We start from the raw sequence: 17044 nt of genomic DNA on the forward strand, positions 1-17044 counted from the left end.
TCTTGTGTGTGTGTGTGTGTGTGTGTGTGTGTGTGTGTGTGTGTGTGTGTGTGTGTGTGTGTGTGTGTGGACGGTCATATGACTAAACAAACGGCTTCGGATGGCTTAAAGCATCAGTATTTCCGAACAGAGTCCCTACAGATGGACATGTAGATGGCACCCCCACAGTGCACCACCCTGGGAATCAATACCCAGATAATTAGTTTAACTACGAACAAAATGAATTAATCCCAATCAAACGCCTTACTGCAACCAGGAGAGAGAGAGAGAGAGAGGGGGGGAGGGAGCACTCAAGATTACGAGTGTAAACATTAGCTGTGTCATAATAGCTAGCATGGCCATAAATTAGCCAGACAATGTGGCGGAACAGGCTCGCTGAGAGGCTTGTGAGCAGATGGCTGGTGCCTCCGACAGACAGACAGACAGACAGACAGACAGACAGACAGACAGACAGACAGACAGACAGACAGACAGACAGACAGACAGACAGACAGACAGACAGACAGACAGACAGACAGACAGGAGCTCGGCACCGTACCACAGCTCAGCGCTGGCGGGCGGCCACGCGGGAGGAGCTGGGAGAGAGAGAGCGCGGTCCCACTACAGCGCGGCGAGCTGTATCTGGTCTTACTGGGTCTACATCGAACGGCGGCGTCATTAGTATGGGATGCGGGTCGGGAGCCACGCCAACCACCAGTCCCCGCTCCGAGGCTCCTGCTCTGGGACGCACACGGTGCTCTGCCCCCCCGGTGAACAGGGAACCAGGGAACAGGACAAAGGGAATAACGGCAGAGAAGTCGACGCGTCGCACGGATTAGAAACAGAGGACAAGAGCGGACGTTGTGGGAGACCCTCGGGCGACGGGACCTCCGCATTGTCAACAATCCAGAAGTGATGCCGCACAGCGATTACTGGAGCCTTTGAACCGCGGCGTTCAGAGACGACAATCAACAGAGACGGACGCGGGAAGTGAAACCGTCGGGAGAGGGGGGACCGAGGGACGCTTCTCCAATCTGAGTTCCCTCGCCGGACCTGGAAGTGACCACTGGCCTTTGGCCTTCGGGGGGACTTCTGGGGCCCGCCGTCCCTTACGATGGACTCCCCGACACCCGAGTCCCTGGAAGCCTCTGATGTCACCCGTGAGGTCACCGCTGTCACTTCCTGTTGTCTGTCGACCCGCCTCGCTTCCTCAAACAGAAACGCCCCGAGAGAGCAGCGCTGCAGTCCGAGAGACGGCCAGAAGGACCCTCGACCCCACATGTCGTCACGGTTACATTGGACTTCCCTGGAAGCCTCTGATGTCACCCGTGACGTACGCAGATTCTACCACAGACCAATCAGAACTGACGAGTGATGAGTCAGGGTCACTCTTTCATTATGAAGGGGGAGAGAGGAGAGGGGAGAGGGGAGAGAGAGGAGAGGTACGTGGAAGTGGATTCATCGTGTCCTGACTAAAATGTTTCAATCCTCTCTTGAAGAACTTTTGTGAAGGAACCTCATTGATCCTACAGGGAACTCTGACGTCCGCCTCAGCGCGAGGTCACACACACACACACTGGGCTGGGTGTGTGCGCAGTTTGAGGACTTTATGTGCTATAAATTGCTAAAAAGTGCTATAAATATAATGTGTTTCTGTCTTCCTAGGAGGCCCTGGGGAAGAGGTAGGGTTAGGTAAATATAAAGAGAGGACAGATGCTAGGTCCGGTTGTACGGCTGAATATTCCCAGAAGACAGATGTCGGGTCATGTTTAATGTCTGTGTGTCTTTGCCTTCTGTACAGTGAGACCACATTTTTGCAAATCATCCAAGAGGCTATTAATCCACTTCAGTGCTAGCTGATAGCCAAGTCGCTTCAATATAGCCCAATAACAAAGTACCACACATCGTTGTTCGAGGACCCAAGTGCCCTGGTACCTCTAGCCTCCCCTCTGGGAGGCCGCTCCGTGCCGCTGTGTTGTCCAACAGAGTGCAGAGGCACTGGCTCCCGGATCAGCGTGAGTCAGGGCAGGTGTCACGCCAAACACACACAGGTGCGTGGATCACAGCCAACAACCACCAGAGGTATCAGTGCTTTAACAAAAGGTGTTGTGTGGTAGTGAGAGAAGCAGATGTTGTGCAATCTGACAAAGTGTCAAGAGCAGGTGACGAATGTCCAATTAAGTGAACACACACACACACCCCCCACGCACACACACACACCTCAGTGTCTGCAGGTGAAGCAGGGAAGGCCAGTAGTTAAAGTCCAGAGGGTGATGAGGTCCAGGTTTTCACTCCTGAAACGAGAAGCAGAGATTGAAGTCACCTTTGGATTTTATTGGTGTGAAATGCCAACATGGTTAAACTGGATTCCCCTTTATTGGACGCTGAGCCCCATGAATCACGGGCTGAACAAGTAAACTGCTCCACGATGGCTCACATTCTTCTGATTCTTCCTAGTAAACGCTCCGTTACCCTTCTGAGTTTTGGCTAGCAATAGACTTCCCAAAACGTTGTGTGTGCGTGGGTTCGTTTGTGCGTAACAAAAGCTGCTACGATTCCACTGTTATCAGGTCAGAGATTCTATTGTTCAACAGACGATGGCTATGGGTGCTGCACTGCTTCCAACTCTCTCTCACACAAACACACACACGCGCACACACACACACACAGAGTAACAGTGGACAAAACGTTTGTGATTCAGCTGCCGATTCGGTTCAGAAAACAGAAGCTGAGTGGACTTGGTCTCATAAGACATTGTGTGAGGAGCAGAGGTCGGCATACAGCAGAGAGGCGTGTTCGTGTCCCTGTGACAAACAGGTTTAAGGGGTTAATACTAGATGGCTGGAGAGACACTGAACAGACATGACCCGAGGGGCATCCCATTATGAGCTGCCCAATACACTTTTAGATCAATGGCGATCGATGTGGGCCTGCTTACCCCACGGGGCCAAGCATATAAACAGAGTCTGTAGCAGAGTGGGAGAGGGAGAGACACACAGTGATCTGTGTGTGTGTGTTTGGAAGCATGTCTGTGTTAGTCTGAGCTTGTGTGTGTGTTTGTGAGCTTGTCTCTTTGTGTGCGAGCGTGCGGGTGGACATACTATGCGTGTTCATGTAAGCCGTGTTTCTTTTAGGAAGGGGTGCGACTGTGTGTGTGTCTGTGTGTGTGTGTGTGACTGTTTGTGTGTGAGTGACTTTGTGTGTGAGTGACTTTGTGTGTGTGTGTGTGTGTGTGTGTGTGAGAGAGAGAGAAAAGAGGATGCTAATTCTAAATCCTCCGGAACACAATGAGAATCATGCGACTCTCAGGGACAGAATTAGAACCAAGAGCCTTTCAGCGCAGACATGGAAATCAGAGGGTTTTTCCCTTCATGGGGGCCATGATCCCCATGGCACACTGGGTAGAGGAAGAAGAGGCAGACTGTCTCTCTCTGCCATCATCGGATGGTTTAACGAGGGGCGCGCTCACACAACGGTGCGACGTCACAGCCAGCGCCGCGTTGCGCCCAGTTAATGACTGAGGCATCACTTCCACTTTGGGTCACTTCCCCTCGGCCTGAGCTTCAACTTTCTCCGTATTACTACTGTCAACTACTGTGAAATGAGGTGATTTAGAAAATAGAACTTCCAGTTTCAATATGAAATGGAGATAACCCACATTATTTAAAGTATTCCTACATTCACATTTACAGTTATATTTAGGGCATTTATCAGACACTTTTATCCAAAGAGACTTACAATAAGTACATTTGTCAAAAGAAAGACAAACAACAATATATATCTCTGTCGGTGCATTAAGGATGTTCATAGAACCAAGTGCCGAGCACGAACAATGGCTAGGTGAACCCGTTCCCCGTATACTACAGAAATAACTAGGATAAGAATCTTAAGATGCTACACAATGTTAAGTACTATGTTTAAGTGCCAGGACGTACAACAAACAATAAGTTAATACATTAAGTGCCTATTCCTATGCACTTTTTGAACCTGATTGAAAGGTGCAACCCTTCGTAGCCCAGGAATATGAACGAGTGAACGGATGAGTACCAGAGGGCCAGGTGTCCCAGGGCCCAGGGCAGGATACACCGTTTGTGCGCGGCTGTTGCATCCACGTGGGAAACTCTGCCTCACTGTCTGCGTAATTAAAACACACAGGGCTGCCGCAGGAAGACGGACCCCCTGCAGAGAGGGGGGTGGGGGCGCCCCACTTCCACTCAAACACTAAAAGGTGGAGAAGTCTCTCCCTCCCTCTGGAAGGAATGCATGTAAATAGAGAGCGCCTCCTTCCCCGTGGTTCGCAGATGAATGCCACATGCATCTGTTCTGCTGCCTTCCTGCAGCTGGCTCTCAGGTGGAAGGAGAGGACTACAAAGAGCACTTTATTTACCAGGCGTTCGGTGGGTTTGAGAACGGCTTTCACTCGAAGCAGATTCAGAAGGGCCAGCGTCCTGCGCTTATAGTTAGACCCCTTTTGTGGGCTATAAATAAACAATACACGGAGAGGCTCCGATCGATCGTTGGCCGATCGATACAGGCGGATGTTTAACCCGGAGAATCCCTGACTCGGGACAGTCTCGCCTTAAGAAACCGCTTCCAACGTCAGGCGAACGCCTGACGTTGGAAGCGGTTTCTTAAGGCGAGACTGTCCCGAGTCATAAACATAATCCATACATTTACTCAGTGACTGCAGAAAGTCACTAGAATATTCCCTGCCTCCCCATAGCGTCCTTCAGTTAGGAGAGCATGCAGTAAGCATGGTGCGTGTAGTAGGACACGCGTTGACCCTCCCTCCCCCATCACCCGGGCCTGCTCGCACAGCTCTCCATCGCCTGTGCACGTTGCCATGGGAACGGCCGGCGCACGAGCAGTGTGAGACACGAGAAGACGTAGGCGGCGGGCCGGGGGGCCGTCCTGGACACACAAACCTCGTGAGAGAGGAGGGGATACGAAGGCTACGGCCCAGTATGGGCCGTAGTCACACAGTATGGTAAATCCATACACACAGTATGGATTTACAGATATCACTGTTCAGGAGGCCGTGTGTGGACGTGTTGTCGGGGAGTGAACCCCTTGGTCGTTGGTGTTCGTCGTCAGAATCACTCTCACACACACACACACACACACACACACACACTGGCAACGGTTTTCGTAGTCGATCAATCCAACCAGCCAATAAAAGCTAAATTATGAATTTTAGAATGATCCACCGATTTTAGAACTTTCCGAACACACACATCGGCTAAAACACACACACACACACGCACGCGCACGCACGCACACACACACACACACACACCTCTCTCCGGCATGTAGAGGAAGTCTGTGAGTATCGTCATAACTGCCATGTGCCGGCAATCTGGAGATCATGTTTGAATGAGTTGTAATTCCATCAAAGGCTTCATGTAGAGTTGGAATGTGTGTGTGTATGTATATGTGTGTGGGTGTGTGTCCTAGGTTCACTCCATCATTGGATTACATCTTCTTGCTTTCATAACATCATCAGGGCTGGGAGTTTTGTCACCATTCGTCACTTGGCTGGCCCATACTTTACATTCCCTGCATTGTCTACAGGTGAGCTCAACTGAGGAGACCTTCAGGAATCAACGCCTTGCAATCTAACGTTCAGCCATCTCTAGCACCGCTTAACGTTGGGTTGAAAGAAACTACGGTGAGGGAGATTTACCAGCCTCCCGTTTGTTGAACTCCTTTAGAGGCCCCCGGGTCAGGTGCCCGGTATCTGGGCGTTGCTCCCGGACCAGCGCTGCCCTCGCGCCATACGGCCCGCCCGGAGTCCCCTCGCTGGGAGCGCGACTCGGCGATGGCGGGCAGAGGTGCATTGTGGGTCGGACACAAGCAGCCGATCCCCCAGCCGAGCTCAGAGCCGGCGTGAGCTGCTCCCGGCCCGACGCGTCTGCTGGCTCCAGCTTGACCCCTACCCCAGGGGGCCCCGCCTCCCTGACCCCTGACCCCGGCTTGCTCCTTCCTTGAGCGCATGTGGAAACGAGGTCGTCACTCAGCGCTTGAACCCAGGAGTGTCCGGGCCCGGAGGTCAACGGTGCAGAGGCGGCGGACAGCTGTCGGCGGGTCGGTGATACTGGTGACCCTTCACACGCCGCCGCTCCGGGCGGATAGCAGCCGACCAATCAGGACGACCGGCAAGAGAAGGAGCACAACACATCGCTTGGGTTTTATCACCACGGAAACGCTTTCCTGCCCTCTGCACGGGGGGGGGGGGGGGGGGGGGGGGGGGAGAGGCCTTGAGGGCGAGCTCGTTACGCTCCTTTGATTGATGTGTGTGTGCCCACACACACACACACACACACACACACACACACACACACACCTTCTCAATGCATCTCTAAGATGAGTTGGACAGATCCACTAGGCGCTCCGGAGGTGTGGGTGCTATACACCTCGTAGCCAACATGTTTTCCATATGAATGTGCGCCCAGGTCCTGGCCAGCTGTGGACCGGACGCGGCTCTGGAACAAGGCTGTTGGCAGCGGCAGCAGCCAGAGGAACGTATGGCAGCAGAACGGCCGGCCCAGCAGCCAAGCTCGGGCTGGTTTTCCGGTTGCTCTCGGAGCTTGTTCGGGACATTGGAACAAAGACGCACATCAAAACCAGCCAACCCCGAACCCACTCGTTAGACAAATAGGGTCTAATGTGATTAGGCACCGGGATCCCCTGAAGTACTTCCAGAATCCTTCAACTGATTAAGATTAAAGGGTTGATAATCACGGGTCTAGTGCCATCACTTTCACACACACACACACACACACAAGCACACGCACACACACACAGCCTGCCCTCCTCCCTCTGCACGGCCCCAGTAAAACGTCTCTAGGACGAACGCCCCCCCCCGCGTCACTCAGCAGCCAGGCTCCGCCGGTTTCATTAGCGTGGGAGCCGGAGGAAGTGGGGGGAAGGGTGTGTGGAGGTCCTTCCTGTAACCGAAGCGGCGCAGTGACAGGCTAATAGGGCGACTGATGGGGGGCTCGGCAGGGAGGTGAGGCCCCAAGGAGGGGGGGGTGGGGTACGACCCAGGTCAGCCTCAGCGCCGGGGGTGGGGGGGGGGGGGGGGGGTAGAGACCACCCTACCTACCGCATAAAGAACAGCGTCTGGGTGGGGGGGGGAGCTCACTACGGGCTACAGTCCTAGTCCAGCTCCAGCCTAACGGGCCAAACGGGGGCCACTTGAACCCAGGTCTGGGGCTGTAAACAAAGGCTCCGGATCCACCATAACGCCCGCGTTGCCACAGCAGATCCACATCTTAATGATGGCATGTGGCTCCGGCCCCGCTCCTCCAAACATTCCCATCATCTCCCTCTGGGACGCTGGCCTCTGGCCAGGAGGCAGGCTTAGCCGTGGCTCAGACCCCCATCTCAGAGCTCAGCCTGTCCTGATCTGGGGAGGTCAATCACAGATTAACAGCCTCCATCAAAGAATTCCTAAAGAGCATCCACGCACTCCTCTGGAAAGCTTGTGAGCAATCAGGGAAACTAGTGAGCCGGCACAGGGCGGCGGGCGCCACACACGGCTGACTGCTGACGGCCCTGACGCCTCAACGCCCGTCATCTGCTCACCAGAACACACTGGTCCTGGTCCACAACACAGACCAGTACCTCAACGCCTGGGCCCTCCCAGGGATTAGTCTGCTCCCAGTCCCTGGTCCCTGGGTTCAAGGGGAGGCTTCCCCTTGAACCCAGGCTTCTCTGGGCCACTGGTCCAAACTCACGCCTGAAGCGTGTTGGGGGAACTAGATGAACATAGATTTAATCGATGGGATAAAAGGTAAAACCGTCGGGTGTCTCGGCGGGGGTTTGACCGATGAGAAGTGGAACCGACTGGTTGTCTCTTTACTCAAACCGGCTGGGAGGGACGCAACAACCACAGCCACACTAACAAGGTCAGGGTGTGTGTGTGTGTGTGTGTGTGTGTCTGTGTGTGTGTGTGTGTGTGTGATGTGATGGGGTGTGTGTGTGTGTGTTGTGATGGGGTGTGTATGTGTGCGAGGGAGTTTGTTACAACAGGGCAGACAAAGAGAGCCTCAGACACAATCCCAGCCGGGCCTTCTCTCCCTCCCCTCTCTCTCCTCTGTCCTGCCCGTCCATTGAAAGGCGCCATTGAAACGGGGAGAGGGGAGCTGATTCCAGGAGGCTCGGTGGAACTGGAGAGCTGCGAGACAATCCTGCCTGTCATTAAGTGCTTTACTCAGTCCAGCGTCTCAACAACACTCCTCTGTTCCCGAAGGGATGGGGGCTCAAACAAGTTAACTCCTAACTTGTAAAAACTTGTTGCGTTCTCCTCAATAGGCATTGTGAAGCCGAGCTGCGTGGAAGAAGAGGATTCAAACCGGCACCCTGGCTCCGGCCCTCACTGTAGCCCTCTCTGATCCCACGCAAAGGCATTCAACATCGAACAATGTTTCAGAGTTGGGCTAAAACACTGGGATAAGAAAGAGGAAGCCTTGGGGCCATGTACCGCCCCCCCCCCCGAGCCTCTGGCTGTTTCCCAAAGGGAAGGCTGCAGCCTTGCTAGAACACTTCCTTGCTAGTCGCGTCCTATGGAGATGAGGCTAGAGTGCTGCCTAGCGTTTGTAGCGTTCGGAGTTTGGAACGACTTGCTTGCTCCAATATTTTAATGTTGAAATTGTTATTGGCGAGAGTAGTTTGTCTGAACACCACCTACTTATTAAAACAAATCAATCCATGCAAAATATAGCCTATCATTACGTTGCAAAAACGTTTGAAAGAAATCGCACAGGTTAATTTTCTGCATTTACATGATTAATCTATAAAAAAGCACTACGGCACAAAATATTTCTGAAAACGTTCAAATAACTTCACTTGTGTAAAGCAATGTGTACTGCTTTCTATAGGCAATTTTTAAATATCCCGCGCATCGTGTGAACGCAAAGGATTGTGGGTATTTTGGCTCGTTGAGGATCCATCGATGCATCCTTGAAAAATCTCGAAATTTCTCAAAAATAAAGGACGGGGAAAGGGCGCGAATTTCCAAGTGTTCTCAACATTGGAACATTGCTTGTCTGCGTTCTATGACACAGCGTCCTTAAAAGGGCGGCCGTTGAGCATGCTTCCTTCACATTGGGGAACAGCCTCTGAGAACAGGCCCGCCGTCAGACAGCAGGGGGCTGTGTCCGAGGCCCTGGGAGACAGCAGAGAGACAGCAGGGGGGCTGTATCCGAGGCCCTGGGAGACAGCAGAGAGACAGCAGGGGGGCTGTGTCCGAGGCCCTGGGAGACAGCACAGAGACAGCGGAGGGGCCGGGAGATGAGCGCCAGATACAGCTAATGGAACCCGCTCGTTCCTCTGGTGCGTGATGGGCTCCAGGGGGAGGAGGACATTCTCCCAGAGCCCGGGTAGGGAGTGAACGTACTGTTACCGGATCCTTATCAGCGCCCGTTCTTGGGAAAGACCATGTCTGTCGTGAGATAACGAGGGCCTCGGGCACTGCGGTCACAACGGTGAGATCACCAGTTGAACGCTCCGATAAATCAGGGTTAGTCATCGCTCAAATGAACTCTGCGTTGGTCCTCTGAAGATGTGTGGAGGTGCGGGTTTTGAGATGTTTCACTGTATGGGTCTCTGTCTGAACCCTGAAGTGAAGGCCCTGTATTACACTTCTGCATTAGATACACAGTGAGGAAACAGAGTTCAATCTGCCACCTTCTACAAGACTAACACGTGGACGTCTCACAGGGAACCCCAGACTGTTTCTAGAATCCTCACACACCTCTAGAGAACACAGAACACTTCCAGAGAACACTGAACACTTCCAGAGAACACATCTAGTGAACAAAGGACACTTCTAGAGAACACAGGACACATCTAAAGACCACTGAACACATCTAGAGAACACAGAACCCTTCTAGTAGAGCGATCAGAGCACTCTATGCATCGTTAACGATACCAACAACCGCTTTAGCCTTGTGCTCGTCTTACTCATCGCTAAAAGCATGTCCACCAAGATAACATTAAAAATTATGTTCCTTAGCCTCCCAAATATCATTGTCTGGTTTCCCCTCCAAACCATTATGTTGCCAAAAAAGGTTTCTGAAAATTAATATTTCCTCTGGCCTGAAGTAAATACAAATAATAAAAAAAAAAAGAATCATGTTTTCAAAGCTACAAATCTACACAAGCCAATAAGGCCAAAAATAAATCAAGAGGCGAACCCTGTGCAAGGTGTGAACAGCATGCGGCAGTCCCACCCTGACCACAGAACACAGCAGCCGGGCTGCCCTCTGTGGAGCGCTCACACCTGACCTGAGAACAGTCCGGCCACTGCCTTCACCCTCCTGCTGCCAGTTCAGGTCCAGCCGGTCAAGGGTGGCCGGCTCCATACAAAGCCCCCTCCACAGCCTACCTCCCGCTTCCTGTGGTCCCACTGAAGAGCAGCCAGGAGGCAGACAGAGCAGAACCCATGAGCCATTACCCTGCTGAGAGCCATTACCCTGCTGGGAGAGCCATTATCCTGCTGGGAGAGCGATTACCCTGCTGGGAGAGCCATTACCCTGCTGGGAAAGCCCAGTGGCCTGCCAGAGGAGGTCCTGAGATGTAAATAGAGGCGTGTGCAATGGACGCATTCAGACAACATCCAGCAAACAAAGTCCACTACCTCAATGTCTAGACGGGGAGGAAAGCCTAGTGTTCTGCCCTCCGAGACGAGACCAAAAACAAACATCCTTTGCTTTGATTTAATCGGACCAATAAAGCTGCTGTCGTTCCTGTCCTCACCGGACCCCGGGCCCAGCCTCCGTCTCCCTCCCCCCGCTGGGTTCACAGCCCGTAAACGTCCCGGGGAGCTTAGCGGTGGAGGCGGTGCCACTGGGGCTCCAAGCCGTGTCCTGAGGTGACACACTCGCGTGGGGCAGGGGCCCTGCCTGTAGGAGAGGGGCAGTAGGGCTCTCTCAGTGCCACTGGAAGAAAATTAAAAACACATTTACCAGCCCCTATGTCCCTCCGTGCCTGGCCCCTGGACAGAGCAGGGCCAAGTCCTGCTGCCTGCTGCCACAGCTAGCCTCGGGTGCTACAGCTAGCCTCGGGTGCTACAGCTAGCCTCGGGAGCTACAGCTAGCCTCGGGTGCTACAGCCAGCCTCGGGTGCTACAGCCAGCCTAGGGAGCTACAGCCAGCCTAGGGAGCTACAGCTAGCCTAGGGAGCTACAGCTAGCCTAGGGAGCTACAGCCAGCCTAGGGAGCTACAGCCAGCCTAGGGAGCTACCTTCAGGCTCTCATCCTTCCAATAGGACCTCAGGTATCCCAGACATGAGGCTGTGCGTGTTAGCCGGGTGGCAAGCCACGCCGGGGCCAGTGTGCCTGGCTACCGAAGAACTCTGGATCACTCTCATCAGGCCAGAGAGCGTTTATGTTGGCTGGCTGCACGGTACAAAGCAGCCCTAATGCCCTGTGTGGCTGGCAATTGAATTAAATCCAGGGAGATAAGGGGTTGGATTGTTTCCTCTGCACGGGGGTGGAGTTGAGGCATTTTACAATTGAAGGGTTGAATTTTTTAGAAAATGCAAGGGCTGAGCAAAGCAGTGGAATATAGACTGGCGCCATTAGAGGTGAAAGATATGGATAGATGCAGAGATACGGCACAGCACAGGAGTAAAGAATGCAGGAGGTGAACACCAACGTTACTATTCTCCATGTGTTCACCGTCCATTGTATTGAACATGAATGACTGGTTGTGTTGACAATAAATCGGCTTCACAGCTATTGAAGTTAAACACAATTTGCCCAAATTGTCAAAACCGTCAAAGAAAAGCTTCTGAAACTGACAACACGAAACGTCAACCAGGCCCAAGGAGACTTCGATACGTGTGCGTGTGTTTGTGTGCGTGTCTCGGTTGAAGCGGCGTTTCATGTAAACAAGCTCCTGCTGGTCCAACACGGAGCTGCCTGCTGCTGGAGGTCCTGGCAGAACAGGAAATACAACTCCACCGCGTCGGCGGAGCCAGGGAACCAGCCATTCGGGTTCCGCCGTGCCGGCTCCGCGCTCGCCTGCTGAACAATAACACCAAACACAGACACCCTCCACCTCCACGGCTTGAATGATGCAAACCTGCGGGCGCCACGGCAACGCCGAGAGCGGAGGGTTTGAGCGGGAGGCCTTTAAAGTGAATGGCTGATTGATTGATTGATTGATTGATTGATTGATGGGCGGGCAGGGGGGACGTGGGCATACGGTAACCCTTTGTGGGCAGATGACTGGGTGGAGGGGAGGTGTTTCATTACCTGACCGCTTGGAACCAACGTCGATTACAAGATGGAACGTGGAGTGGGTCACCGCCTCCACACTGAAGCGTTTCTGCAGGCCGTGTGTGTGTGTGTGTGTGTGTGTGTGTGTGTATGTGTGTGTGTGTGTGTGTGTGTCTCGGATCTAGTTAACGAGGACTGTGTGTAGTTTGTATTCGACACATGTCTTTCAGAACCCCTGAGCCACACCTTTGCTCTGATGACTAACACTCACTGTTGTTTCACCTCCTCTCTGCTTCGGTCCTCACTGCTCTTAGACTGTCTGCAATCATGTTTACACCTCCTCCCCCTCTCTCCGTCTCCCTCTCTCCCCCTCTTTGACCCAGATGGATGTGGCACAGGGAAGAGGAGAGGGGAGAGGGAGGTCTCACTGGGTGGGTGAACAGGTCCAAGCTGTTTGCTGAGCGTATCTCACAGGGAAGAGGCTACGGCCGCAGCGTTGGCTCGCGAGGCTCAAACACGCTCCCTTAAGAGGCTCTGCCTCAGCCACCGAGCTCCAGCCCTGATGGCCTTATAAACACTGACCCGAGGAACGCTGGGAACAGGTGCACACGTGCGCACACACACACACACACACACACACACACACACACACACACACACACACACACACACACACACACACACACACACACACACACACACACACACGTCTAACTGTTGTTCTCCTTGCAGTGGGCAGGCCTTTGACAAAAACAAATATTGGCTGTGGGCTGGCCCGGTCTCAGCTTCTACCACCTCACCTTGGACTCCAGCAGCTCAGACCCCTTCAGCGTCTGACTCACCATGTTAGCGTGGAAGGTAACCACAAACTGACCGGTTCCACATTCCTTGGCCGAGAAAGGGCTCGGAGCGTCAGCTCTGAGGAAAGCCAGCTCATCCGTTCAGACAAACCCTCTGACCGCGATGTCTCAATACAGGAACCGGACCGCAATGACACAACCTCAGAATAGTGACCTCCGGCCCCTCTCGGTTCCCTGTGGTGGTTCAGAAGAGGGCTGAGCTCCAGCCCCCCAGGTGGGTGCCATGAAGGGCCACCGTCAGGGCCCCAGATGGTCCCGTGCCGGTCTGGGTACCCCTTCCCCGACGCCGGGCCCTGCAGCCAGCCATCTGCTGGAGGGCCGGGGCCCATCTCACAGCCCGGTGGGCCGGCCGTCTCTGACAGACAGCGAGGCAGCATGGAGTCAGCCCCATGCTGCAGGCCAGCCTCCTAAAGAACGGCGGTGAATCAGGACTCACTGGGGGACAGACGACGCTATGTCGAATTCTATGAGGAAAATAGTGAAAAACGCATTTAAAATTTGACACCAAGGAAGACTGAGGCAGATTGACACAGAGTGTCGTCTCCCACGGCGAGATATGAAACGAGTCTGGGACAATGTTGAGGACAGTGTCGTTGTTTGTTCCGTCAGGGAGGAACGAGCAGCAATAACACAGCCCTACCCCACTCCTTAGTGTACTTCCTGCTCCGTGTTCTGGAGCCCCTGTTGCCGTGACTAAGCAGGCTCACACTGACGCACAAAGGCAGGACAATCGCCCTCAGCTCGCGTTACCAGCCTCCTCTCGTTGGCATTGTCTGCTGCCTTCGCTTTCCAGCAGAAACTCGCTCCTAGAATGTCAAGTTGGTTTACACTCTACTCTGTAGGCCCTTGTGCAGTGAAGAGACAGACACGCGCACGCGCACACACACACACACACACACACACTTTTCAATGGCGAATCACAGGGGATGAGCAGCAGAGAGAATAGGGGAGAGTAGGGAGAATAGAGAATGGCTGTTAGAGAAGGAGGAGGTGAAAGTGAGCAAAGAGAGACCAGAGAATGGAACCAGAAACCAGAGTGAGGAGGTCACAGGAAGACAGGATACATTAAACACTGAGGGTAAGGGGAGGAGGAGGAGCAGTGAGGAGGAGGAGGAGGAGGAGGAGGAGGAGGAGGAGGAGGAAAGGCAGGGCTGACCCGGATTCGGCTGTGACTCTGGGGACGGGGAGGGGTTGAGTTGGGCCTTGGGGGGGGTGCTGGCAGCCGGAGCCAGACACAAACGTACAGTGACAGCGCTTCTGCTGCTCTGCCCCGCCGCTGGAAGTGCCCTCGCATGCCCCCCGCCTCCGTGAGCTCTGCGCTCCAGAGCGGGGCTGCTGCAGAGCGCAGAGAAGCCCGGGGCCCGCACACAGAGGGGCCTGCACACAGAGGGGCCCGCACACAGAGGGGCCCAAACACAGAGGGGCCGGCACACAGAGGGGCCTGCACACAGAGGGGCCCGCACACAGAGGGGCCTGCACACAAAGAATGCGAGGAACTTGGCGTTACGAACCTATTGTTATTAACTGAACTGGGCGGAGTGGAGAATACAGGCCTCAGAAGAGAGCGAGAGAGAGAGAGAGCAAGGGAGAGATATGATGGGGGGAGGGGGGGGGGGGGCAAGGTGGGAGCCAGAGGGGCCCCAGGGCAGGGGTAAATAAACACGCCTGCCTGGCTGTGAATGCTGTGTGATCACACAGGCAGGCTCCCTTCCACCCGCATCAGTGCTACTTCACTGTTTGTTTACCAGGGGGGGCTGCCTGGCAACTCAGCAGCACGGAGCACGCACACCCTGACACACACACACACACACACACACACACGCACGCACGCACGCACGCACAGAGCCAACACTGAGGCCCCTGACCCACACTCACAGGTCGACACAATACCCGAGCAGACTTCATTACCAGCGCCCTCTCAAACAAACACGCCCCTTTTACAATCTGACCCATAAAGACGCCGGCCGCGGTGCAGCCGGGCGGCGAGACGAGAGATCAGCACAACGCCGCAGACTGGGGGGGGGGGGATTAACCCAACGTGGCTCGGGGCTTTGGCAGGGGGCCCCGGGACAGTGTGGTAAGTGGGCTGAAACACACCCCGGGCACGTAATGGCTCTGGCCCCCCTCCTCCAGTCGAGGGGAGCTGCTCCCCACAGCCCCGCCACAGACCTGGGGGGGGGGAACGGGGATTAACTGGGACACGCATGCGGCGGGATGGCAGCATGTGCATGTAGTGGACGGGACTGTTTCAACTGGAGGACCCTTCTGCGGACCCCCTGCCTCCTCTCTCAAACCTAACCCACTGTGGGCTCTCGTTGGCAGGAACTAGGGTACTGTAATGAACCTGGCCCTGAGTTCTTCACCACACACACACACACGCACACGCGCGCACACACACACACACACACACACGTTGGGCCAGGACACTGCAGGCTGTGGTGTAATGGTGATACTGGGGGATGAGGCTTGGCTCCAGGGTGTAGGAGTTCCCCGGGCCCCTTGGAGATCAGGCGGTCTATTTGCCTGACTTAAGCCCGACAGAGCAAACAGAGCATAGTGGGGCTTTTGAGACGGAGCCGCACGGCGGGCCTACACACACATCGTACACATGGAGACGGTCCAGGCCAGAAACATCTCAAGCACCATGGTTAAGACCCAACACAGCTTCAGAGGACACACTAAACGCTTTCGAACACACACACACACACACACACACACACACACACACACACACACACACACACACACACACACACACACACACACACACACACACACACACACACACACACACACACACACACACACACGGTGAGCGCAGGTGAATGGCCGGTCTATTCAGAGTGTTAATAAAGGAGGGCTTGTCTTGCCCAGAGCACATAATCTAGGTGTGGCTTCATCAATGCAGAGGAGGAACATGCGTGTGTCTGCGTGCATGCCTTCTCCTTAACCGGCTCATTTTTCAGTTAATTTAATATTCGGGTGGTTTAAATATATCACACAGCAGTACCCAAACAGAACTCCCGTAACACACGCCTTCAGATTCCTGAGGTCAGCCTACGTGAAAACCACAGCCCCTAAACGGGCATGTGGATCTAATCTAGAGGGAGGGGCGGTCCCACACGTGTGCTCGTTAGTGTTGAAGCTGCAGCATTAATCACAGGAGGGGTTAAGGGTCAAGGGGGTTCATAGCTCTGCAACTCGTAGTCTCAGCGCTGACCCACCAGCAATGTGAAGCAGTGCTTCGTACATAATGGTGCTTCTTTCACCATCGCCCGGCTGTAGACCCCAATACGCCTGTTGGGATGTCTCTGTGTGTACAGGTCCACCACGCAGTATGTGTTTATGTTTGGCAGGAAACCAGAGCCAATCAATCAGAGCGTAGGGCTGCAAAGACCGGCCTCAGTCAGAGGAAACCTCAGCGCCATCTTTAATGCAGGGGCAACATTCCCACCCTGGGTGGCATGGCAGGACCCCAGCCTCCAATCAGGCCTATCTTTAAGCAGGACAACACGCCTCATGTCATTATGTTTCAGGGGTTTATGAAACACTGCATGTCCCTTTTCTCCTTCATCAGGACGATTACGAGATTACGTTCTGACCTGTTACGAGTAACAGGTCAGAACGAATCAAGACCTACCTGGGCTGGCTGAGCACGGCGTCACTAAGGCCAGGGCGTGTGTGTGTGTGTGTGTGTCTGTGTGTGTGTTTGTGTGTGTGTGTCTGTAGTGTACTGGGCCATGGGGGGGGCTGAGTGCCTGTAGGAGTTCCCGTTAGAGGTGGAGCGATAGTGGCGACCTTCATTGTTTCCACGTTGGCCACCTGGCCGTTGCAGTCAGGGACAACACCTGCCCTGTCTGGGTGCTGTCCTCCCGTTGTGTCCTTCCCCTAGGCTCCTCCCCCTCGCCTTCACCACACGGGGAGGAGACACGGTGAATCAACAGCATGCAGCCCTCTCCCCCCCCCTCCCCAAGGACA

At 54.3% G+C, this 17044-nt stretch overlaps 1 protein-coding gene across 1 annotated transcript in view; it reads right to left on the reverse strand.

The window, feature by feature from the left end:
- Positions 1 to 1260, reverse strand: part of sipa1l3 (signal-induced proliferation-associated 1 like 3) — a gene marked incomplete at its 5' end in the record, with an annotated part of 33552 nt that extends 32292 nt beyond the window's left edge. The window contains 1 exon segment of the mRNA XM_079732837.1: positions 1033 to 1260. Within this exon segment, the coding sequence (XP_079588963.1) occupies positions 1033 to 1260 (228 nt within the window).
- Positions 1261 to 17044: the final 15784 nt, after the last annotated feature.

The sequence above is a fragment of the Pollachius pollachius genome, assembly GCF_949987615.1.
Source record: "Pollachius pollachius genome assembly, chromosome: 3".
Taxonomy (NCBI): Eukaryota; Metazoa; Chordata; class Actinopteri; order Gadiformes; family Gadidae; genus Pollachius; species Pollachius pollachius.